This window comes from Mustela erminea, chromosome 5, assembly GCF_009829155.1.
Source record: "Mustela erminea isolate mMusErm1 chromosome 5, mMusErm1.Pri, whole genome shotgun sequence".
Lineage (NCBI taxonomy): Eukaryota > Metazoa > Chordata > Mammalia > Carnivora > Mustelidae > Mustela > Mustela erminea.
In genome coordinates, this window is record NC_045618.1 from 61,791,633 (window position 1) to 61,816,419 (window position 24,787).

Here is a 24,787-nt window from a genome sequence, read left to right on the forward strand (position 1 = left end):
CGTGGGCACGCACTTGGGCTTCGCCTGCTGGGCTCCGGATGCTTGTCCCCTTCCAGTCCTTACAGAGCCCCAATTGGTGCATCTACTCCCAGGCCTAGACCAGCCTTCCCTGCCTGCTGGCTTGAGGCTGCTGTGGCCCCCTGTTTCCCCCTATGTTTCCACCATCACTTGGGGGATATGACCCCTGACCTGAATCTATCCCCCTTTCTCTCCTCAAGCCTGAAAAAAATTTGGGGCTCCATAGTCAGCCTGGGGGATACAGGAATTTGGGGGAAGGGATGATTCTCCTGGTGTTGCTCTTCTCAAGTAGATTCACTTATTGGAGAATGGGGTCTCTGAACCAGAATAACATCTGGGTCCTTCCTCCTGCCACTGAAGGGTTTTATTTTATTTATTTATTTATTTATTTATTTTTAAAGATTTTATTTATTTATTTGACAGAGAACACAAGTAGGCAGAGAGGCAGGCAGAGAGAGGAGGAAGCAGGCTCCCCGCTGAGCAGAGAGCCCGATGCGGGACTAGATCCCAGAACCCTGAGATCATGACCTGAGCCGAAGGCAGCGGCTTAACCCACTGAGCCACCCAGGCGCCCTGAAGGGTTTTAGATAGACTGGCATCTACCTACTCTTTTCTCAGTCCCGGCACGGCACTGGTCTTGGGGGGATGCAGCATGGGGGCTTGCCTTAGGTCTGTCCTTGCAGCCAGCCAGGAGAACTGAGTCCAGGCACCTGGTCTACCCAGAGCTGTAGGAGTTTATTGAAGACCGCAGGGAGAGGAGGTGGAAGGGGAGGTGGCCTTCCCTGAGTCCAGGTTTCTTGGGCTGAGACACTAATGAGAGAGTTTCAGTCTTGACTTCGTGTCTACCTTCCTGTAAGGTACAACATGGTCCCTAGGGGGCCACAGTCCTCTCTCTATAGCCAGATATACCCCATGGAGAGCAAATGATGAAAAAAATTGAGTCACTGACAAAGGCCAAGCACATGTTCCCAGCCTGTCTGCAGTAATGCGAAATAGGCCCACCAGATGCTCCCCATGGAGTCCAAGTACATGCATGCTCCTTGCCCTCCCTTTTCCTTTCTCCCTTAAACGCACAGCATGCCCGCCCTTGACCTGGGGGCTTATGCTGAGATGTGGGAGCTAGAGACCTAGGCTCGTCCACACTCGCCCGCAGGCACATGCTCCATGCCTTGCTCTTGCTCCCCTCACTGCACACAGGGTATCAAACAGGAAAGTATTCAGGGAACCGTTCCCACAGCCTGAGCCGGCAGCAGGGGGAAGAACAACACGACCTCACTCTTCCTGCCCAAAATGAAACAGGAAAGCGGCTCCCGGGCCCTGGGGGCTGGGAAAACTGGGCCAGGACACAAGGCAGATGACGAGGCTCCCATGTGGGGGACAGGTAGGACACCCGCGAGCCTGCACGTCCACACAGCCAGGCTGTGCTCGGCTTCACCGGCCACCAGCGCCTAGAGAAGAGCCTTGGAGGGGAGCTGGCTAAAACCACTCACAGGCTCTGATGCCCTAGACAGGGAGCTGAGAGAGTCCACCACACAGGCTTTCCCGGGAAAGCAGGGATCTAAGCACAGATCTGGGTTAGGCACTCTAACCTGTGGTTCTACCTCCAGTGACCCTGCAGAAGCTAGACCAAGCAGCTGGTGTATGGACAGGCCACAGCAAAAGCCTTTCTATACTTAGCCTGGAGGTCACTTCCTGAGGGTGCAGCTGCTTCTCATGGGTAAGGTACCCAAGACTTTCTTAAGACTTTCCTTAGAGTGTCCAGGTATACAGGAGAGGTCCCTGGCTTGGCAGAAACAAGGTCAAACAAAGCCCTGGGAAGTGCTCTCCATGGTTTAGCAAATGCCTCCTGAATTTGTTAGAGTATTTCATAAGAGAATTCAGAGTTCAGTGGCTCCTTAACAGCCTGGAGGCAGTGCCCAGTCTATAAAGGCTCATCTGACCCCTCTGTGAACTCTAGCTCTGGGGACAGCTGCTTTTCCAGGACCCACGGGCTGCTAACCACCTGGGGATCTCTGCGGGTTGGGGAGGTGAGTCAGGAAGATGCAGTGAAGGGAGGAATGCCTTTATCCTGCTAGTTCCACCAGGGGCCCCCCCTCCAGCCTCAGGGCCACTCAGGATTGGTTAGGGGGTAGGAAACAAAAAGACAGTGTCTTCTATCTGCACCCCTCCCGCCCGGTCCCCCGGCTCAGGCTAAATAAGACCACTAAACTCAGGCAGTCGGGATGGACGCTCCAACTCCTACGGGGACCCCGCCGCCCCAACACACACACACACAGGGCTCTCCCCTCCCTGCATCTCTCCAGCCCTTCCCCCTGGGTCCCGGCAGGATCGGCAAATCCAGCCCTCCGTCCCACGTGGCCTGCTGCATTCCGGGAAGGGGATGGAAGTGATTCACTCAGGGAACTGTGACTGTCCCTTCCCGGGGAGAGGATGCACCTTCCCCGGGTGGCCGCGCCCTCCCTCGCGTCCAGGGTGCACGACTCGGTCCCATGGCCCCGCCGGATCTCCGCGGGCCCCGAGCCCCGGGCGCGGCGGAAAGGGCAGGTGCGACGCGCTGGCCGGTCGGCTCTCCACCTGCCGCCGCCGCCGCCGCCGGGCGCCCCGGAGGTCCCACGGCACCCCCGCCCCCCTGCGCTCTTTGTTACAGCCCGACTTCCTGTTTGCGGCCTCCCGACCCCGGCTTACTTCCCGGGCCGGGAAGCCGCTGAAGGCCGCGAGTTTCTCGGAGACGCCCCCGCCCGCCGGGCTCCGCCCCTCGCCTCCCCGAAGCCCGCCCCGGGCCTGGGAGGCCACGCGGGGTCGGGGCCGTGGCCGCGGGAAGCCGTCGGGCAGGCAGGCGGAACCGCCCGGGGCCCTGCTGCCCGGCACCAGAGGGCGCTGTGCAGCCGTCGGGGCTGCGCGCGGTCGGGGGCTGCCCTCTTTCGCCGGGGCTCGGGGGCTCAGCCCTTCTCCATCCTGGGGCCCGAGTGGGCGAGCCCACGGAGGCGGCGGCGGCCTCGAGTTCAGTTGTCTTTGTAGCGCAGAGCTCCCTACGGGCGCCGACCCCGAGGAAGTGGACAGCAGAGTGCAGCGCGGCCCCTCAAGACTTCTCAGGGTATCCAGAGACACTGGGCCGGGGGTGGGGGTGGGTGGCTTCGCGTACAGCCAGCTTCCTACCCATCTCGCGGCCCTCAGGCTTCCAGCTACCCCCGCCCCGGAAGTAGCCTGAATGCAAACGAGTGGGGGCGGGCTGCAAAGAGCCCCGGGTCTGAGCCCGGAGGTTGAAGCTCCTTTGCCCCAGTAGGTCTCATTGCCAGGTGACCTGGGACAAGTCCATCCAATTCTCATTGCTTACACACTGATGGAGCACCTTTCATATAGCAGCTTTGGCCATAAAGCATGGTCTCTGCCCAAGGAGGCTAACCGTCCTTTAGCCTTTCAGATGATGTCCATACTCTTGCCTATTACTAGGAGGTTGAAAGGAGTTGGTGAATGAAAATACTTATGAGCAACGGGTTCCCCCACTGATTGGTGAATCCTTCCCAAGCTTATGCCAACAAACCACTTTCTGCTGCTTCCCCTCTCCTAGCCCACAGGGATAGGGATGGGGCTGGCTAGGTAGTCCCAAGCAGTAGCCCTAAGGACCAAAGGGGCAGCTGAGATCCCAGGTTGTCTCCACCATTGCTTCCTGTTGTGCCCGTTTTTTCTTTAATATTTTATTTATTTGTCAGAGAGAGAGAGAGAGAGCGCGCACACAAGCAGGGGGAATGACAGGGAGAGAAAGAGAAACAGACTTCCCACTGAGCAAGGAGCTGGATATGGGGATTCCATCCCAGTACCCTGGGATCACGACCCTATCGGAAGGCAGACACCTAACCGACTGAGCCACCCAGGCGTCATTCCCCTTGGGATTGGGAAAGAGGTGCCACTTCCCAGCCCTCTGTTGGAGCCCTGCCCCTCCCCTGCTCAGTACCCCTTGTCTTTAAGGAACACCACTAGCTTAGGTCAACTTCTGATGTGGGAAGTAGTGGAAGGGGGACTCTGGTGCTGGGAAGAGATGGCAGAACCCCAAGTCCTCAAGAGTCCCTTTCCCCTTGGAGATCTGTCACAAGTGGCTTTTGCCCTATTTTCCCCTGGCCTCTGGGGCCCTGCACCCTACTCACACTCTGGCCGAGTGGACTCAGCCTGTTCCCTTCATGCCCAAAGACCCTCCGAGTCTACAACGCAGGGTCCAGAAAGCCAGCTAAAGCTATGGCAGACACAAGGTGACTAACATCTCCAGCGGCTGGATTCAGCTCTGGGCAGCAGCCTGCCCTGAGTCATGGCACCCCTACAGGGCAGAGCCAAGCCAAAGCCCTGCCAGGCACAGCCAGCCTGGCTGTCTCCAGTCCTCCTGCTTCTTGGCTGAGTTTGGAGGCAAAGCAAACCCGGGGAATGAGCAGACAGGTGCGTGCCACTCGGCTTGTCTAAAAATTGCTGTCCTTTTCCCACACTGGCAGCCATCAGGCCAGGCCCATCCTTCTAGACCAGGTCTGCTCACTATCACCTCCACTTGTGGCTCCCTTCACTCAGTTGCTTCCTCTTCTCTCTCTCTGGTAAAAGAGCTCTGGAAGATTCTAGAATCCCCTTCCCATTTGCAGTAGGTTCATAGGGGATGGTATTCTAGCTGCTCTCATTTAAGAGGCTTTACTTCCTTGGCTCTCTCGGGGCCTGAATCATACTTCTCCACATGGGCTGTTTTTCTCGAGTTCTCTTAAGTCAGGTCCTACCACACTGCCACATTTCTGTGGAGTCTGACATTTGACTCTGACCCACGGGCCTCCCCTCAGCATCCCTGCCACTCCACTGAAATGCTCCTCATTGCAGTTCTCAACCCTGCATCCAGCCACTGGCTGCCACCACGAAGGATACCTTCCTTCCCTCCTTGGAACTGGGAAAGAGGCCCCAACCTCCCAGCCCTCTGTTGGAGCCCTGCCCCTCCCCTGCCAGGAGGACGAGGCCCAGGGTCTGAGTAACTAGAATACTGCCCTGCCCCGCCCCCCGGGATACTCTGTCAGTTGGGTCTTCCTCCCTCATTAGAAGCTGAGAAATGTAGCCAAGTTTTCTCACCATTCCATGCACCCTTCTGTCAGGACATGGGGGAATTCTTATAGTCCATGCTTTTGTAGACAGGGTACCACGTAGCCTTCCACCCTTGGCCCAGGGTCTAGCTGACATAACCAGCAGAGTATGGTCTTCTCTCCCCCATCTGAGGCAGACTCTCCTGAGAGGTTCAGCTACTCCTTCTACCCATCCTTCTGCCAGTATTGACAGGACCTCTGTCCTTGCACATGGGCTAAGGACCTGAGATACACTTATCTTTCAGAAGTATGTGGGAGGTATAGCCACTCCTAGACTGTGGATTATTTTATTCATTTATTTAGTTTAGCATCTCTCCCCTCTAAGCATACACAGAAAATCTCTCTCTTTGTTCAAGCAACTATTAATAGTGGGCTTTGGGCAGACTATCACTTACCTGCCTTTCTGGGTTTTTATTTTTAGGTTTTTTTAAAAGATTTTATTTATTTATTTATTTGACACAGAGAGATGATGAGAGAGGGAACACAAGCAAGAGGAGTGGGAGAGGGTGAAGCCGGCTTCCCGCTGAGCAAGGAGCCCGTTGTGGGGCTCAATCCCAGGATCCAGAGGATCATGACCTGAGCCAAAGGCAGACACTTAATGACTGAGCTACCCAGGCATCCCCTGTTTTGTTTTGTTCTTAAGATTGTATTTATTTGTCAGAGAGAGAGAGAGAGCACAAGCTGAGGGAGCAGCAGGCAGAGGGAGAGGGAGAAGCCAGCTCCCCGCTGAGCAAGGAGCCCAATGCGGGGCTCATTCTGGGATCACGACATAAGCCACCCAGGCACCCTGCTCACTTTTTAAGATTTATCAAAGAGAGAGAGAGAGAATGAATGAGGGGAGGGGCAGAGGGTGAAGCAGGCTCCCCACTGAGCAGGGAGATCAACGCTGCTGCATCCCAGCACCCTGAGATCATGACCCAACCCAAAGGCGGACGTTTCAGTGGCTGAGCCGCCCAAGGGCCCCCACTACTTCACTTCTGACTTGAGACTTGTGGGTTTTTCCACGTATCCAGCAATTGTGCCTCACTACCTGGTGTGCGTAACTCAGCGAGAACACTATCTGCCTGGAAACAGCATCAGATCCCACAAACTCTGGGGCTCAGTGCCATGAGACTGCCTCCCACCTCAGAAGCAAATCACCAATCTAGGTTACTTGTGCTTCTAAGCCGCTGCAGAGCAGAGGTTCCCACAACCCACTCAGGAACAGGCAGAAGGAAGAGGTGTGTGGGGCAAGGTATGTGGGAAGGGACCTGGAGCTTCCCTGTCCTCTTTGGGTATGCCGCCCTCCTAGCACCTTCCTGTATTTAACAACCCAGAAGCTTCCCAACCCCCTGTCCTTTTGAGTTTTTACAGAGGTTTCATTACACAGGTGTGATCGATTAAATCATTAGCGACTGGTGATTGAACTCAATCTCCAGCCGTTCTCCCCTACCCAGAAACTGGAAGTTGGGGCTGAGGGTTCCCGTTCTCAATTTCAATCACCTGGTTGGTTTCCCTGGCAACCAGCCACTCCCCCTCCCCCATCTTTAGAGAGTCCAAATAGCCTTCGCATAACTAAATTCAGGTGTGGTTGATGTGGGCTTGTTATGAATAACAAAAGCCACCTTTATCTCTCTTATCATTTAGGAAATTCCAAGGGTTTTAAGAGCTCGGTGCCAGGAACAGGATCAAAACCAAATGTATATTTCTTTTTTTATTAAGATGTATCCATACCTATAAATATGGCAGTTTCATGTTTCAAGCTGTTGATAATTTAAAATAATGTTTTTTTTATAATTTTTGAGGTATTTTTCAGCTTTTTAAATTCTAAATGTTCGCTTTTTTACTTAATTTTATTATTTATTTGATGGGGCGCCCGGGTGGCTCAGTGGGTTAAAGCTTCTGCCTTCAGCTCAGGTCATGATCCCAGGGTCATGGGATCTAGCCCCGCATCTGCTATCTGCTCAGCAGGGAGCCTGCTTCCCCTCTCTCTCCTCCTGCCTCTCTGCCTACTTGTGATCTCTGTCAAATAAATAAATAAAATCTTAAAAAAAAAAAAAGATTTATCCATTTATCGGGGCTCCTGGGTGGCTCAGTGGTTTAAGCCTCTGCCTTCAGCTCAGGTCATGATCCCAGGGTCCTCGGATCAAGCCCCACATCGGGCTCTCTGCTCAGCGGGGAGCCTGCTTCCCCCTCTCTCTCTGCCTACTCATGATCTCTCTCTCTGTCAAATAAATAAACAAAATCTTTTTTAAAGATTTATTTTAAAAGATTTATTTTAGATTTATTTTAAAAGATTTATTTAAAAGATTTATTTTAAAGATTTATTTATTTGATAGACCGAGAGAGATCATGAGTAGGCAGAGAGGCAGGCAGAGAGAGGGGGAAGCAGGCTCCCCGCTGAGCAGAGAGCCCGATGTGGGGCTCCATCCCAGGACCCTGGGATCATGACCTGAGCTGAAGGCAGAGGCTTAAACCACTGAGCCACCCAGGCGCCCCAAAATCTTTTTTAAAAAGAAGATTTATTGGACACCTGGGTGGCTCAGTTGGTTAAGCGGCTGCCTTCAGCTCAGGTCATGATCCCAGCATTCTGGGATCGAGTCCCACATCGGGCTCCTCGCTTGGCAGGGAGTCTGCTTCTCCCTCTGCGGCCCCTCTGCCTGCCTGTGCTCACTCTCTCTCTCTCTCTCTCTCTGGCAAATAAATAAATAAAATATTAAAAAAAAAAAAAAGATTTACCCATTTATGGGGCACCTTGGTGGCTCAGTCCTTACGCATCTGCCTTTGGCTCAGGTCGTGATCCCAGAGTCCTGGGATCAAGCCCTGTATTGGGCTCCCTGCTCAGCGGGAACCTGCTTCTCCCTCTCCCGCTTTCCCTGCTTGTGTTCCCTCTCTCGCTGTCTCTGTCATAAATAAAATTTTAAAATCTTAAAAAAAAAAAATTATCCATTTATTTTAGAGAAAGGTAGAGGGAGAGTGTGTGAGTGGTGGGGGGTAAGGCAGAGAGAGGGAGACAGGCAGACTCCCACTGAGTGGAGAGCCCAACTCAGGGCTCTAACCCAGGATCCCCACCAGTGATCTGAGCTGAAACCAAGAGTTGGACCCCCAAAGGACAGAGCCACCCCCAGTGGCTATATATTTCTTATAGGCTGGCAGGGCGGGGGGTGGGAGGTGGTTCAGTCGTTAAGTGTCTGCCTTTGGCTCAGGTCATGACCCCAGGGTACAGGATCCAATCCCCCACTGGGCTCTTTGCTCATGGCTGGGGGGGTGCTGATTTTCTCTCTGCATCTCTCCCCTGCTCTCTCTCTAAAAGGAAAGAAATTAAAAAGTAAATAAAAATAAATCATAGGCTATGGCTCTATCTTGGATAAAATGGAAAGGGAAAAAGTCTATAGTAAAAACCGTGAGCCAACTATATATTAAGCTCCCACATGCCAGGTGCTGGCTAAGGTGTTATTTCTTTCGGTCCTCATCAGAACCCACAGGTGGATACTATTAATCCCCATTTCACAGTTGAGAAAACTGAGAACCAGAGACAGTGCACTTGATGGCAAATGGTGGAAATGGGCTCAAATCTGGGCAAACTGGGCTCAAGAGCCCACGTCTGGGGAGGTTTTTTTCATCCCTTGGGAATCAGCAGCTTTATAAAGTAACCTCATCGCTTAGCATAATACCTTAGCAGGGTCCCCGAGCTCCTAAAACACATCTTCCCCCAGTTCAGATAATTGTGCCCACTAACACCAGACATTGTTTGCAGTGACTGGAATGAGAAGTGGGAAGGAACAGATCACAAGGAAATGAGAAGTGATCGCCCGAAGGGGAATAATAAGGAAAGGTTCATTTGAGAAAGGTCTAGAAAAGGAAGCCATCATGTGTGTCTCACCTGTAAGTCATGTGCCACTCTTCAAGGTGGAGGTAATCCTCTCTCATGAGGGGTAATCCTCTCTCATGAGGGGTACTTCTGTGGGGATGACATCTGAAGCCCCTTCCTAAGGGGATTTTCAGAGGAAAGACAGGATGGCTGCTACAGAAGTCAGAGAGGAATCCACTGAGTGGGAGTGTCCTACTGGAAGGGAAGGGGACAGATGTTGTTGGCAGGGATAAACGAGGAATGGGAACAGGCAAGATATATCCCCAGGAAGGTGGCCAAGACCCCTGGGCCAACTTTTGTAGGGATTCTTGTTTTGAGAAGGTCAGGGTTGAACCTGTGTCTTTCAGGATTCCTTCTCCTCTGAACCTCAGGGTGCCCTGGACTTTTCAAAGTAAAAGCTCCACTTCTTCTACCTACTTTTGTGGAGAATCTTCCATGAGCCAGCACTGAGTGGGTCCCCACAGAAGACCTCAAAGATGGAGTCTGCTCTCAGGGAGCTCTCAGGAAGCAGGATATCAAGAGCTTACCAGCAAGGGGGATCCAGGATTGCTCTACCTGCCTTTATTTTTATCTTTTAAAATTTATTTGACAGACAGAGATCACAAGTAGGCAGAGAGGCGGGCAGAGAGAGGAGGAAGCAGGCTTCCTGCTGAGCAGAGAGCCCGATGCGGGGCTCGATGCAGGGCTCGATGCGGGGCTCGATGCGGGGCTCGATGCGGGGCTCGATCCCAGGACCCTGGGATCCGACCTGAGCTGAAAGCAGAGGCTTTAACCCACTGAGCCACCCAGGTGCCCCTCTACCTGCCTTTAGACTTAAGCTCTGTGGCTTGCCAGGCACCCCCATAAGGGGCTTTCAACAAATGATTGTTTCTGTGGGAAGCACGAGGTGGAGGGGACACATAAACAGAAGTGGGGTAAAGGGCTGTGGGAGCAGAGGAGGAAGAGCCTAACTTACCTGGAGTTACTGAGGTCCTCACCAATGGGGCATTGTTCTGGTGTGAGGAAGTTAGCCAATGGGCATCTTGAAAATATGCCCTAGGTAATTCTTTTTTTTTTTTTTTTAATATTTTATTTATTTATTCGACAGACAGAGATCACAAGTAGACAGAGAGGCAGGCAGAGAGAGAGGGAGAAGCAGGCTCCCTGCTGAGCAGAGAGCCCGATGTGGGGCTCAATCCCAGGACCCTGAGATCATGACCTGAGCTGAAGGCAGAGGCTTAACCCACTGAGCCACCCAGGTGCCCCATGCCCTAGGTAATTCTGAGATACTTTCTGCCCCTCAGCCACCAGAAAACCATGAACTGCTCTTTAAGAGCAACTTTTATTATTAAAAATTATATCTCATAAGCCTTAAAGAGAGAAAGGAGTCACCTGTAATCGTAATATCTCAACACATCCATCATTGGTCTATGCCGCTTCCCCCCATCTTTTTCCTCATGTATCTTGTTATCATTGTTTTAATAGTTTTAATCATAGTGCATGTGATGGTTCATAGTTTGCATTTTTGCCTGACTCTGCGGCCCTGGGCATTTTTACTATGTTGTTTTCGTAGTGGATTTTTATTGTGACTTTTTCTTTTCTAGATGGAAGTAGTTTATGTTCTCATAAAAAATCCTAGACAATCTGAATTGGCAGAAAAAAAGAAAGTGCAAGGGTGCCTGGGTGGCTCAGTGGGTTAAAGCCTCTGCCTTCAGCTCAGGTCATGATCCCAGGGTCCTGGGATTGAGTCCACATTAGACTCTCTGCTTAGCAGGGAGCCTGCTTCCCTTCCTCTCTCTGCCTACTTGTGATCTCTATCAAATAAATAAATAAAATCTTAAAAAAAAAAAAGAAAAGAAAATGCAGGGCTACCTGGGTGGCTCAGTCTGCTGAGTGTCTGCCTTTGGCACAGGTCATGATGCCCAGGTCCTGGAATCAAGTCCCTTGTCGGGCTCCTTGCTCAGCAGGGAGCCTGCTTCTCCCTCTGCATGCATCTCCCCTTCCTTGTGCTCTCTCTCTGACAAATAAATGAAATCTTTTTTTTTTTTTTTAAAGATTTTATTTATTTATTTGACAGAGAGAGATCACAGCAGGCAGAGGGGCAGGCAGAGAGAGGGGAAGGGAAGGAAGCAGGCCCCTGCTGAGCAGAGAGCCCGATATGGCACTCGATCCCAGGACCCTGAGATCATGACCCGAGCTGAAGGCAGCGGCTTAACCCACTGAGCCAATCAGGCGCCCCTAAATGAAATCTTTAAAAAAAATAAAAAAGGAAAGTGCAAATCTCATACAGTCCTACTACTCCGAGGTAGGCACTGAACTTTTTCACGTGGTCCTGTGGATTTTTTTCTATGCAAATAAACACATACAGACTTTTTAAGTTTAAAATAGTTCTATTAGGTTATTTTATAACTTGCTTTTTTCACAGAATTCTGCATCAGATAGGTTTCTGTGTCAGCAAATATAAGCATACATAATTGTTTCTAATGACTCCACAGCTTTAATTTTATATTCATATAAAATTTATAAAACTTGATCATCTATTGCTGCATATTTAAGTTATTCTCTTCGTGTGTATTTCTCTGCCATGCGGATTGATTGCATAATTTACTTACACACTGAACTATTTTTGGATATTTAAATGTTTTTTCTTCTTTTGTTTGGCTATTATAAATAACAATGCATTGAAAAATCTTTAGGCATATGACTTTTCCCATATTTTGAATAATTTCCTGCAGTGGAAATATTGGGTCAAAGGCCAGGGATAACTTGTGACTTCTGATTTATATCCCTAAACTGCTTTTTCAAAGCATTGTTTGTGTCAATTCAGATGCTTCCAGGAATGTGTTGGTATCAGTCTCTGGCCTCCTACCCTGCTACCCAAAGGTGGTACATGGGGTGGGGGGGAGCGTCCTTCTTAAGAAGCAAGTAGCAGGGGAGCCTGTGTGGCTCAGTGGGTTAAAGCCTCTGCCTTCAGCTTGGATCATGATCCCAGGATCCTGGGATCAAGACCCACATCAGGCTTTCTGCTCAGCAGGGGGCCTGCTTCCCCCTCTCTCTTTCTCTGCCTGCTTCTCTGCCTACTTGTGATCTCTGTCTGTCAAATAAATAAATAAAAATCTAAAAAAAAAAAAAAAAAAAAGCAAGTAGCACAGGAGATGCTCATATGGATGAAAGGGGACAGGATACAGAGTAGAGGGGAGTGTGAACATGGAGAATGGAGGGAAAGAGAAAGAAATGACCAGAAACAACCATTTGCCTGTATTTTTTTCCTATTAGAAAAGTAATTCATACTCCTTGTGAACAGCAACAACAAACTTTTCCAAAAATGTTTACATTTAATATTGAAAGTTCTCTGGGGATGCCTGAGTGGCTCAGTTAAGCCTCTGCCTTAGCCTCAGGTCATGATCTCAGGGTCCTGGGATGGAGCCTTGTGTCAGGCTCCCTGTGGGGAGTCTACTTCTCCCTCTCCCTGTCCCCCTTCCCCTGCTCATGGTCTCTGTCTTTCTCTCAAATAAATGAAATCTTAAGAAAAATTATTTATTTTAGAGCAAGTGCACGGGGAGGGAGAGAGGAAAAGAATCTCAAGCCAACTTCCCGCTGAGCACAGAGCCTGGGCCTGGGCTAGATCTCACAACCCTGAGATCATGACCTGGCTCACCCTACAGAGATATCCAGGCGCCCCTAACTTACTTTGTTTTAAAATAACTAGCTTCGGGCGCCTGGGTGGCTCACTGGGTTAAGCCGCTGCCTTCGGCTCAGGTCATGATCTCAGGGTCCTGGGATCGAGTCCTGCATCGGGCTCTCTGCTCAGCAGGGAGCCTGCTTCCTCCTCTCTCTCTCTCTCTCTCTTTCTCTCTGCCTGCCTCTCTGCCTACTTGTGATCTCTCTCTGTCAAATAAATTTAAAAAAATCTTTAAAATAACTAGCTTCGGGGCGCCTGGGTGGTTCAGTGGGTTAAGCCGCTGCCTTCGGCTCAGGTCATGATCTCAGGGTCCTGGGATCGAGTCCCGCATTGGGCTCTCTGCTCAGCAGGGAGCCTGCTTCCTCCTCTCTCTCTCTCTGCGTGCCTCTCTGCCTACTTGTGATCTCTCTCTGTCAAATAAATAAATAAAATCTTAAAAAAAAAATAAATAAAATAAAATAACTAGCTTCATGCTATACACACTGTAGTACAACATTCCTACTGGAGAATATATCTTACACACTTTTGGAATGACTACTTTAAGTGTGCCTATAATTTTTAGTTTAAATATCTACTTAGGGAGCACCTGGGTGGCTCAGTTGTTAGGTGTCTGCCTTCCCCTCAGGTCATGATCCCAGAATCCTGGGATTGAACCCCACCTCAGGCTCTCTGCTCAGTGGGAAGCCTGCTTCTCCCTCTCCCACCCCGCCTGCTTGTATTTCCTCTCTCCCTGTGTCTGTCTCTGTCAAATAAGTAAATAAAATCTTTTTTTTTTTCTGTTTTGTTTTTTTTTTAAGATTTTATTTATTTATTTGACAGAGAGAGATCACAAGCAGGCAGAGAGGCAGGCAGAGAGAGAGGAGGAAGCAGGCTCCCTGCTGAGCAGAGAGCCTGATGCGGGCCTCGATCCCAGGACCCTATGATCATGACCTAAGCCGAAGACAGCGGCTTAACCCACTGAGCCACCCAGGCGCCCAGTAAATAAAATCTTAAAAAAAAAAAAAAAAAATCTACTTAGAATCTAGTGAGAAGCAATCTTGCCCTTTTCGGCTGCCAGAGGGCTCACCCTGGACCTCATTAGCTGTTTCGCCCAGCTAGTTCTGCAGTTCCAGAGACAGGTCTTCTCCTGCCTCTGTTCCCCATTTCCAGCCAGAGACATGCCTAGGGGGCAGCCCTTTGCCTCTGCTTAGGGGCTCAACCCCAGATGGCCAGCAGACCTTCCATGGGTCAGGAGGCCAGTGGCCAAAAGAGAAGCCCGGTAGCTCGCAGCTGTCTGGGAGCCTTAATTTGGCTGCCTTGACTGCCGCTCCCGGAAGCTTCCGAATTTCTGTGCCTAAGAATGAAGACAACCATTGTTGGAGAAGTTTCAGGTCCAAACTATGAACTAAACCCATCGCCTCAGGGGAGAAGTGGCCCGACTTTACAGGTTCTCTCTCCAGGTTTGGTCACCACTGCCAAAGTGACAGCAGTGGATGCAAGTGTGCTGAAAGGCTCCACCCCAAGCCTACCTGGGCTCAGGGGTTCCACACCTGGCCCTGGGAGTAGCCCTCACGTGAGGCCCGCAAGCTCCCGGCGCCCGGCCTGACTCATCCTCGCAGCTTCTGCAGAAACCTTAGCCAGCCCCGTGACTCAGTTTCTCCATTTGCTCACGCGGGCCAACAGCTTGAGTCACCTGTGCGGAATGCAGAGGGTGCCTCCGACGGCTTCCCTAGAATATGTGCTCCCAGGCAGAGCCCCAGAAACGGGCACTGACGCCACCCAGAGAGGTCCTTCGGGACATGCCCTTCACTGGGCCTGTTAATGAGTCCGTGCTGTCTGGGGTGGCAGTGAGCGGACCAGGTGCACCAACAGGGCTGGTGGGGAGACACCCGCCCGGGACACGCCAATCGTGGTTCCTCAAGGGCGTAGGCCGTGAAGGGGCTGCCAGAGGGACGATCAGTGCCTGCGTCCGTGCATACTGTCCACTGCCCGCCGCCTGACGCAATCCGAGGTGCCCTTGCTGCATGCCGGAGCTGGGGAAACCTCCCCCGCGGTTGCATCACTCCTGCCAGGTTTGCTACAGAGGTGGAGCCGAGCCAATCACCGGGCGCGCTGGGCCTGGGGCAGCCGGGCAGTTATCCACTCAGAGGGCGGCGCGGTTAACCGGGAAGAAAAACACGAAGGTAATTGGTCAAAGGGGGATTTGCCCCGCCCCAATCACCGCGGCAGCTGGCGCGGTGGGCGGAGACCCGTTGCGGCCGGAGGGTTTAAAAGGCGCCTCCGGCGGGGCCGCGCAGCTGGAGCGACCGAGCGGTGCCAGGCCAGGTGTGCGCGTCCGTCGGTCCTTCCGTGCCCGCGCCGGAGACCAGCCTCGGAGGCCGCCGGGCCCGTCCCTGTGCCCGGCACCATGAAGCAGGAGTCCACAGCCCAGAACACGCCGCCCGCCTCGCCGCCCCTCTCACCAGCCCCCTCGCCAACCCCCTCGCCAACCCCCTCGCCACCCTCGCAGCATCCCCGGGATGACGGCGACCCCCAAGCGCTGTGGATTTTCGGGTACGGCTCCCTGGTGTGGAGGCCCGACTTCGCCTACAGCGACAGCCGTGTGGGCTTCGTGCGCGGCTACAGCCGCCGCTTCTGGCAGGGAGACACCTTCCATCGGGGCAGCGACAAGATGGTGAGCATTTGACCATGCCCGGGGGAATGAAGGGGGTGGGGGCAGGGTAGTGGGCACCAGTGCCCTGGAATGTCTGGGCTGGTCGGGGAAGTGTATAGACCTGAGCCTGGGGGCTGTGTCTTAAATTTCAGTGCCCAGTGGATCCCTGTGATGGCTGGAATCTGTGGTCCTGTGGATCACCATGTTGGAGAGTATTTCTGGTTATCAGTTTGGGCCACTGCCATGTATGTTTCTCCATGTATGCATCACTCTCTCCACTTGCCCTGGATGAATGGGGCTCACTGAGGCCTGGACCAGCAGGGTTAATAAGGTTTCTTCCTCTGGTACTGGTGACAGCTGATTTCTAACTTGTCTTTTTCAAAATTTTTCTTTCCTCCTCAGCCTGGCCGTGTGGTGACCCTCCTTGAAGATCATGAGGTAAGTGCTTGAGTCAAGAGAGGCACTCCCTGGGGCCTAGCAGAGCTCTTGGGTCCCTGGCTGTAGGCTAGATGAGATGCTACTCTGGCAGCAGGGAAGGTGGTCTAGCTCAGTGCTTCTCACTAGAGTCACCTGAGGATTTCCTTAAAATGCAGATTGTGATTTAATAGGATTGGAGGGTAGCCTGAGACTTACTCCTCCTAATTGTACAGATGATGCCACTGGTTTCCAGACCACACGCTCTGAGTAGGAATCCTTTTGGCCCTGGGGCCAGACCACCTTGTCAAACCTTGTGAAGAAAGGGAGAATGAGCTTAATGTATTGCTACTAGATGACTCATCAGTCCTCTGCCCACTTTCCTTATAGAGCACAGACCTGAGGTGGGATTAGCCAGGAGCTGTTTTGGGTGACCGTGGTGTCCGTGTTTTCCTCGTAGGGCTGCACTTGGGGTGTGGCATACCAGGTTCGAGGTGAGCAGGTGAGCGAGGCGCTGAAGTACCTGAATGTTCGGGAAGCAGTGCTTGGCGGCTATGATACCAAGGAAGTCACCTTCTACCCCCAAGATACCCCTGACCAACCACTCAAGGCATTGGCTTATGTGGCCACCCCCCAGAATCCTGGTTACCTGGGTCCTGCCCCTGAGGAGGCCATTGCAACACAGATCCTGGCCTGCCGCGGCTTCTCGGGCCACAACCTCGAGTACTTGTTGCGTCTGGCGGACTTCATGCAGCTCTGTGGGCCCCAGGCACAGGATGAGCACCTGGCTGCCATCGTGGACGCTGTGGGCACCATGCTGCCCTGCTTCTGCCCCACCGAGCAGGCTTTGGCACTGGTCTGAGGGGCTGAGCCCCTGCACAGAGTGTCCACATAGACATGGGGCCAAGTCCCCAAGCCTGTGCACACAGCGGACTTGATAGAGTTGGAGCCCGCTGGAAGGACTCGGTGGACAGCTGGGAGCCTTTCTCCTAAGCCCCTGCCTGTCCCACCAGCCTCCAGCTATCCTGCCTGACACTGACTACTTGAAACTATTTATTGCACCATGTTGGTGTGGTGGGCAAGTGGGGGGACTGCCCCAGACATAGGGGCCCTGCTGAGCAGTGCCCCACCTCAGGCACCTGGTGCCTGGCCCAGTTCCCCCCAGTACTGCTGCTAACCCCATACCACCCAGGCCTCTGCCTCCCATCTCCAGTCCAAACACTCCTCAGCCCTGGAAATAGAGGACATGGGAAAAGTCCCAGCCTGTTGGGAAGGGGCGGGGTGGGTGTGGGTGGGGGGTGAGGATTAGGGAGCCTTACAAGAACTGAGACACTTGAGGGTCCTGTTGATCCCCGCCCTTTCACACCCTCCCCCTGCCACCCCCCTCCCCCCCGCCAGGTTTCCAGGGTAGAACTGGATCTGGAGCCCGGGCATAACTGCTGAGGCTGGGCCTGGGCCTCTGAGCCACTTGGCTGTTTCCTGTCCCTCTGTCTGTCTGCTTGTCTTCATGTTGGTCTGTTCCAAGGGAGCTCATCACTATGGGCCCTGGTACCTTCCCAGTCTGTCCCACACTGTTATCCATAAACTGATCTCTTATTATCTGTTTTGTGCTGGAATGTCGTTCTTTCTTCAGAGGGGCTGTTGGGGCAAGGGAACTGGTGAAGCCCTGGAAGGCGCACAAGAGGGGCAAGGGCTCCCTCTGTCTCCATCTCTCTCGCAGGGAGGGGGACAGTTGAGAGGGCAGGGCTACCGGCCGGTTTGCAACAGTCCCAGGAGGCACCATTCACATCTTAGTGCAGGCAAAAATGCTCTGAGGTACGCAGAATTCCGTCCGCAGGGCTCTACTGGGCAGCCTCATGCGCTGCGTAATTACCAGGGGCCTGGTGCTCTGCGGCTCCTTTCTGATGCCCCGAGGAGGTTGGTGGGCTTGGAGGTCAGACCAGGTCTTCCTCTAGCCGCTGCCTCTTGCTGACCTCGAGAGGAGACCCCTGGCTTCCTGCTAAAGGAGCAGGTGGGTTAGAGAAGGGTGATAGCAGAGACCTGTGGCCTTTCGGAGGACATCCAGGTGCTTTCTGTTGCCTCTTGGGGCTGGGGTGTGGGCTGTGCCTTCTTGGTTAACCTGACCTGCCAGGACTCTTGCTCTCTATGGAAAGAGTTGTTGGGGGTGCCCTCTGGATTACTACTTGTTTACCATCTGCCTGCTCCTGGTTGCTGCTCCCCCTAAGCCCCCACCCCCATCCCCAGGTGGAAAGCCCAGCCCCCTGGGATCTCAGCGGGCTCAGCCTCTTGCTCCTGGGCCCACAGGACAGCTTTTTCATAGCAGAAGAGCCTGGCTCCTCCCTAGCCTCTTCCCTCCTTGGCCCAGTGACCTCCCGAAAACTCATCAGTTTACGCCGGGACGCTGTATGGTATGTCTTGTTGCTGCTCTTGTTTTGGCTGGTGCCCTGGATTGGTCTGGGTGTCCCCAGCGGGGTCAGCTCGAACCAGCTGGGCAGCTGTTGGGCCTGTTGTGTTGGTGTCCTCATGTCTTGGCCATTGGTGGGGGAAGCGTGGGGTTAGCCAAGTTCTAGGACGGTAACACAACAGGAGGAGGGAGCAGGGAGGCTTAGGCAGCCACTTCCCAGGCCAGGGTGGGGCAGGGCAGCCAGTTCTGGGTGCTCAGAGCAGAGCCCTACTGTCTGCTGAGTCCTGGGCCAGGTGGGGAGGTGGGGTTGGGCACGCAGGGGGAGGGCTGCTTGCCTTCAAGTTATTCATTTAAGTATTGACTAAAGTGTGATAGGCCAGGCACTGCCCTGAGCACTGGGGATACAGCAGTGAAGCAATCTCTCTCCTGAGGGAACTCAGGAACTCAGCTTAGAAATTCTGAATGGTGGCTTTTCTTTTTTTCTTTTTTTTCTTTTTCTGAATGGGGACCATATAGCATGAGATGTGCTGTGATGGGAGAAGAGGGCCCTCTGCTTAGGGAGGTGGTCAGGGAAGCTTTCTGAGGGAAGGAATGATGAGGCTGAGCCTTGAGCTTGAGAAGGTGTCTCTGGTGAACGGAGGCCAGGGGCAGCTCGTGCCAGAGTGGGAAGTCAGGTCAGGCCAGTGGGGATGGAGTGGACAGTGGTGTCAGGGGTGGGGGGGTGGGAATTGGGACTGGACAGGGGGCAGGACAACATCCAGCCGGCTGGGCCTGGTCATCTGTGCTGCACCATGGAGGTGGCATTCCTTCTTGGATTCTGAGCTGGGAAGAGACTGCTGAAGAGGAACCTGGCTCCTGGGTTGGGTTACAGCAGGAAGGCCAGAGACAGGCTGCGGAGACATGAAGATGGCCTGAGCCGAGATGTGGCAGTGGGAATGGGCAGGAGGATAGATCTGAGAGTGTTCAGGGCGTGAGGATGGTAGGGTTTGGTGCGGCTGGCTGAGGGGGAGAGTGAGGAAGGGTAGAGGGCCAGGGTTGCTGGTACAGTTAAAGGGGTGGAAGGGCAGGGGTAGAGACGGGCCCTGTGTGAGTGTGTGAGCTGCGGATGTCTGTGTGGGGCAGCTGGGGATATGGGTCGGCAGGAAGGCCGACTGGAGTCAGAGATTTCGGGGCCTTACCCAGGGAGACAGTTTTGGAAAGCCTTGGAAGTAGAGAGAAGAGAGAACAGGGCCCGGGCCCCAGCCCTGAGGCATCCAGCCCTGGTGGCCTGAGGGAAGCAAGAATTGGAGAGAACAGGCAGCTGGAGAAGGAAGGACTTTATGTGGTCCTCTGTGGAGGGTGGAGGAGTCTCAGGACCCCTTTACAAATTAAAAATTGAAGACCCCAGGAGTTGTTATTTACACGGAACATAACAATTGGCAACATGAGTGTATTTGAGATTAAGTTTAAAATGCATTAAATTAAAAATAAAAATTCATTACACATTAACATATTTTTAAAATAATAATGAGTCTATGTTCCAAAATGGGCTAATTTTGTGAAAAGAATGGTATCATTTATTTATTTATGTATTTATTTATTTATTGGTATTATTTATTTTTTTAAAGTCAGCTGGGTTCTCATTTCTTTCTGCATTCATTCTGTTGCAAATCCACCTATCATATAGTTCTGGAAAACTCCACTGTACACTTGTGAGGAAATGAGAGCAAAAAGGCAAATAACCTCTTAGTTTTACTATGAAAATAATCTTGACCTCACAGTTCCCCTGAGAGGGTTTTGGAGACCCCCAGGGGTCCCTGGGTCATATCTTAGGCTTTCTGGTACAGCAGCACTAAAAAAAAATTTTTTTTCCTTTTTTTGTTGGTGGGGTTCAAACAGAGTGATGGCTAAGTGGCGAGCCCTAGGCTGCAGCATTAATGGATTTCAGAGTTAGCAGGGAACTCAGAAATCATCCTGTCCATCCCTCAGGGCGCCCTTCTGGAGAAGCAGGAGTGAGCAGGAAGGTTCAGCCAGTTCAGCTGCTATTTATTGAGTCTGCAGTAGGCCACCTTCCTGCTGTGGAAGATGGAAGGCACAGAAGTGCCCTCACACCTGGTCTGGGCTAAGGGCAACTCGGGGAGCTCAGGGGTTGGGGCAGAGGTGGTCAGGTCTGGTAGGGCCTTAAAGAAGCTGGAGGAATCCAGCAGGCAGAGGCGCCGACAAAGGGGGAACAGACACAGTAGCTGGTTGGTAGCCCAGTGTCGGGGCCAAGGTCGAGAGCTACTCTGGAGTCAGTTCACAGAGGAAGTGTTAGACTGTATCTTGTAGGGAAGTAGGGCTCTAGAGTGATGTTTTTGTTTTTTTCATGTGTTTTTCCTCCTGTGGAGGGTCTTTGTTTTTGTTCTTTTTGTTTTGTCTACTCTGTTCAGTGCTATGTTCAGGCTTGGGTTTACGTGTTGTGGCAGGGAAAACTGGTTCGAAGGCTGTGAGATCTGGAGGGCACCTTTTGGAATGTTCCAGGTAGAGGCTGGGGAGGATGGAACTAGAACCGGGAACCTGGAAGGTGGGGATAACCTCCTGGCAGGCCATTGGAATAGGAGGGCAAGTGGGAGGCAGGAAACTAGGGATTCCAGGGTTTTGCCAAGGCCAGGGGCATGGACAGTGCAGGGGGATACAGGTGCCCCTACTCAGGCCTCTACACCCTTCTAGGGTGGGCAGGCTCCTAGGGGCTCTCCAGGTTGCCCCCAGCTGAGCCCCAGGAAGGACCATGTTCCTTTGCAGGCTGGTATTTCCTTGAAGACATGGAGGTATCCATGTCAGTCATCCGAAAAGCAGAGGGTGTGGGGAGATGGCCTTTGAATGGGAGAGACCCCACTTTCCACAGGCCTGGCTCTGAGGAGGGTTGGGGTGCTCCAGGATGTGAACCCAGCTTCAGGGACCAGGGCTAGATTAGGGGAGGCTGACGGTCACAGGGACAGTGTCCCTGCCAACCAGGGTCCTTACACAAGGACCAGTCTCATGCTACATGGCTAGGGTGACCGCACACCCCACTGTGCCCAGGACAGGCCTACTTCCCTTCCCTCGTCCTGGAATAATTATGACTTTCACTCTCAGAAGCATCCAGGTTTGGATAGTAAATTGCATGGTGGCTGTGGAAAGTGGAACTGAGCTGTTTTGCTTTACTGGATGGCCGTCCCTGGACCCTCACCTCTAGTCCAGTGCCCCGGGAGGCCTTTTCTCCTCTGCCCTTTCCTGCTTTGCCCTTGGAGAGTCCCCACCAGGCCTGCCCTTCCGGGTTCAGGCCTGTACCTTCCTTTACCCTCAGCCTGGGCATTTTCTGGGATGTAAGCCAGATCTTGGCAAGTCCTGCAGATTCAGCCACAGAGCTGCTCCCTGGTCACCGGTCCTTCCCCTCCTAGAGGGAGAGGGCACCATCTGCACCCACACCCCCTCTTCCTTAGTCTTGGACCTGGCATTGCACATTCACCCCTCATGCTCTGCTCCTCCCCCTGCAGCTTCAGTCCCTCCTTGTTTCTGTTTTTGCTTTTTCTTTTTAATTAATTAATTAATTTGACAGAGATCACAACTAGGCAGAGAGAGAGAGAGAGGGAAGCAGGCTCCCCGCTAAGCAGAGAGCCCGATATGGGGCTCGATCCTAGGACCCTGAGATCATGACCTGAGCAGAAGGCAGAGGCTTAACTCACTGAGCCACCCAGGTGCCCCCTTCCTTGGCTTTGTTCTGGATCCTGCCCCTACCCCACCAGCAAGCTAAAGCCCAGTGAATGCTTCCCTTTGACCCAAGCTTCCAACCTTGCCATGTTCTGGGATCTAATGGCTTCCTACATCCGCCCTAACGCGTGCCCTCCTTCCCTGCACGGTTGTTGTGTCCAGATGGATTCACCTTCCCGCTTTCCCCCTGGCTAGTCATTTTCCACAATGTCAAATGTGAATCTGGCTTCAAATGACAAATTTCAGCAGTTCTTTCTGGCTCTGAGGACAAACGTCCCTGCAGCCTTAGTGCTGGCCCCTTCTCCACGCCCACCTCTCGTGATTTCTCACTACCAAGCCTTTGCTCCTGCTGTTCTCCTTGCTGGACCACTTTGCCCGTGACTCCGATCTTCTTCAGAGCTCAGTGCCAGCATCAGGCTTCCGGAAGCTGCTGCTGACCTTGATGGCTGCTGCCCCTCCTTGGGCACCCCCACCTCTGTTTTACATCCAACAGTCCTATTGGTGTGATCCCCTTGCAGGTCTGCCCCACCAAAGTGAGCCTCCTGACCCCAGGGCACCCCAGTCCATAGCACAGCTCTGGGGCTGCAAAGCAGCTCAGGGAATCTAAGAGGAAGGGAGTTCAGTGAGACACTCTTCTGAAAGAAATGTCACACGTCCCTTTGGAGGGAAAGACCACATGAAAACCTCGGTCGTAGCCAAGAGAAAGTGCCAAGCTGCCTCCCCTTGCTAATATTCAATCTGAATATTTATGTGCACAGCCCCGGAATGAGGGACAGGGAATCCCAAGGGCAAGGGCAGACCGGCCAGGCATGGGCAGCTCCAGCACGTTCCTGACTGGGCCAGTACCGACCCACACTGGTGGCTGCCATCCTGGGCCGGCCACTCTCTCCCTTTGTCTGTCTGGGAGAGGCCAGGCCCTAGGCTACCCTTTGGCATGCATAGTAAGCGGCAACATCTATGCCCTTGCTCCTCCTCTTTGCTCTGGGCACTAAGCCAGAGGGCTGTTTGTGCTTCCCTCATGGGGTGCTGCTCCCTGTCCCCACAGGAGGGGAGGCACAGCCTGAGGGGACTGGGAATGGGAGCAGGGAGAGGGAGAATAGGGACAGAAATGCATCCACCTGTGACTTTCCCCCCATCGCAACTGAAGCCTCCAGGGCTGGCACAGCCCCTTCTGGGCCCAGTCACATTTGTGCCAGGTCAGGAGGGTGCACAACATGGGGAGTGTCGGACATGTCAGTGGCTCTGGCTGGGAAGGACAGTGAGTCCTCGGGGGTAAAAGCTGATGACAAGCTGCTTACGTGGGGTGTCTGAGTCATCTGTCCACAGGAGGAGGCCCTTGCCCATGGGGGTTTCCACAGGAAGGGAGACCCAGTTCCCGCTCACAGGCCACCTGCAGCGATGAGGGGCATGACACACGCCACACAGATGGGCCCTGACCTGAGAGAAGCCTGTAGCATGCCCGTGACCTGCGGGGGCCTTTCTTACCCTTTCCTGCGCCCTCCAGGCCCTCACCCTAGTAGTCCCCAAACTGCTAGTTCTGGCCTGGTGAATTCGTGATTCCAACTGCAGGGCTCAGCTGAGATGTCACCTTCTCTGGGAAGTCTTCCCTGACCCTCCTCTCCCGGATGGCCAAGGCCTGACTTCCAGGCCCTGTCTTGTGTCTCTGATACCTGGGCTGTTCTCTTGCAGCCTTTTAAAAAAATTTTATTTTCAATTTATTATTATTTTGTTTTTAAAAGATGTTTAAGTAATCCCTACATCCAACGTGGGGCTCGAACTCACAACCCCAAGATAATAGTCCCTTGCAGCTTTGATAGCACTGTGTTTCTGGTCTGCCTCCCAGCATCCAGCACAGCTTGCAACAGTAGGTACTCACATTACATTTGTTAAATGAAAACCATGGAGAGGCAGGCACTGGTGAGGGGCAGTGGGGGTTGGGGAGAGCACTATGGGCTGCCTCCCCATGAAAGGGTCGATGTAGCCGAGGGGGTGAGCTGGGGAGGGGTGCAGGGGAGGGAAGGAGATGGACCTGCCATCTCCCACCCGAATCTACCAGGACCCGGTCAGGGCGTCGAACAGCTGTTCAGAGGCAAAGAGCGAGCACTGACGGGGGGTCCAGAGGTTCCTATTCCTGTTGTAAGCTGTGTCTTAGGCAAGGCACTCTTCCTCTCTGGCTCCATCTTTGCAAATGGAAAATGAAGAGCTCCCAGCTCCCATCCACTTCCAGTGGCTCCCCTTTTTCAGGAGAGACACGGGCTTGAGGTCAGAGTGACTGGGTTCGAGAACCAGGCTCCCTTTTCGTAGTCTATGAGTCCTGGCCAGGTTCTTTAATATCTCTGGGCTGCAATTTCTTCATCTTGAAAATGAGACTCATAATCGTCACTACCTCTCACAGTCTTGGGACTAGATGGGCTATCTGTGAAAAACAGTACACTCTGAAGCACTGTGTGAATGTGCCTTATTATTACAATTTAACTCTATTATTTTTCACCAACACCTAAATATGTCCTGGATTATCTCTAACCTCACTAGAGTGTCTGCTCCATGAGGGCCAGGGCTGACACCTTCGTGGGCATTGCTACATTCTTGGTGCCCAGCACAGAGCCTGGCTTATGTCAGGCCCTCAAAATATAGTTGCTGGACATATAAACAGATAAATGACTAGGACGAATGACTACATAAACAAACTCCCCTACTTCGCAGAGCACTGAGGTCAAGTCAGGCTGACCAGGTGGAGAGAGAAAGGGTAAAGAGGGAGGAGGCAGAGGGAGGGAGGGCTTCCTGGGCTGCCCAGGCTCTGCCAAGTTGGGGAGGGGGGGTGAAGCAAAGCAAGCAGGGACATGACAAAAACAAACTTGGGACAGTGAGACAGGCCGCTTCACTGCTGGGTGCCTCAGGGGAGAGCCCTCTGTCTGAGCCTGCTCCCTGGTCAGACCCTCCTCCACCTCTCTCAGGCCCTGCCCTGCCAGCGAGTCCGGGAGAGGAAGGAGGAAGGCAGGCT

General features: G+C 53.0%; 1 protein-coding gene across 1 annotated transcript; it reads left to right on the forward strand.

Annotated features, from left to right (window-relative positions):
* The first annotated feature begins 14,372 nt into the window (after positions 1-14,372).
* On the forward strand, positions 14,373-19,285 carry CHAC1 (ChaC glutathione specific gamma-glutamylcyclotransferase 1). Its single transcript, XM_032343324.1, is given in 4 exon segments — positions 14,373-14,995; positions 14,998-15,281; positions 15,663-15,698; positions 16,135-19,285. Coding segments are annotated over 4 exon segments (1,086 nt in total). The 5' UTR covers positions 14,373-14,631; the 3' UTR covers positions 16,537-19,285.
* The last annotated feature ends 5,502 nt before the right edge of the window (positions 19,286-24,787 follow it).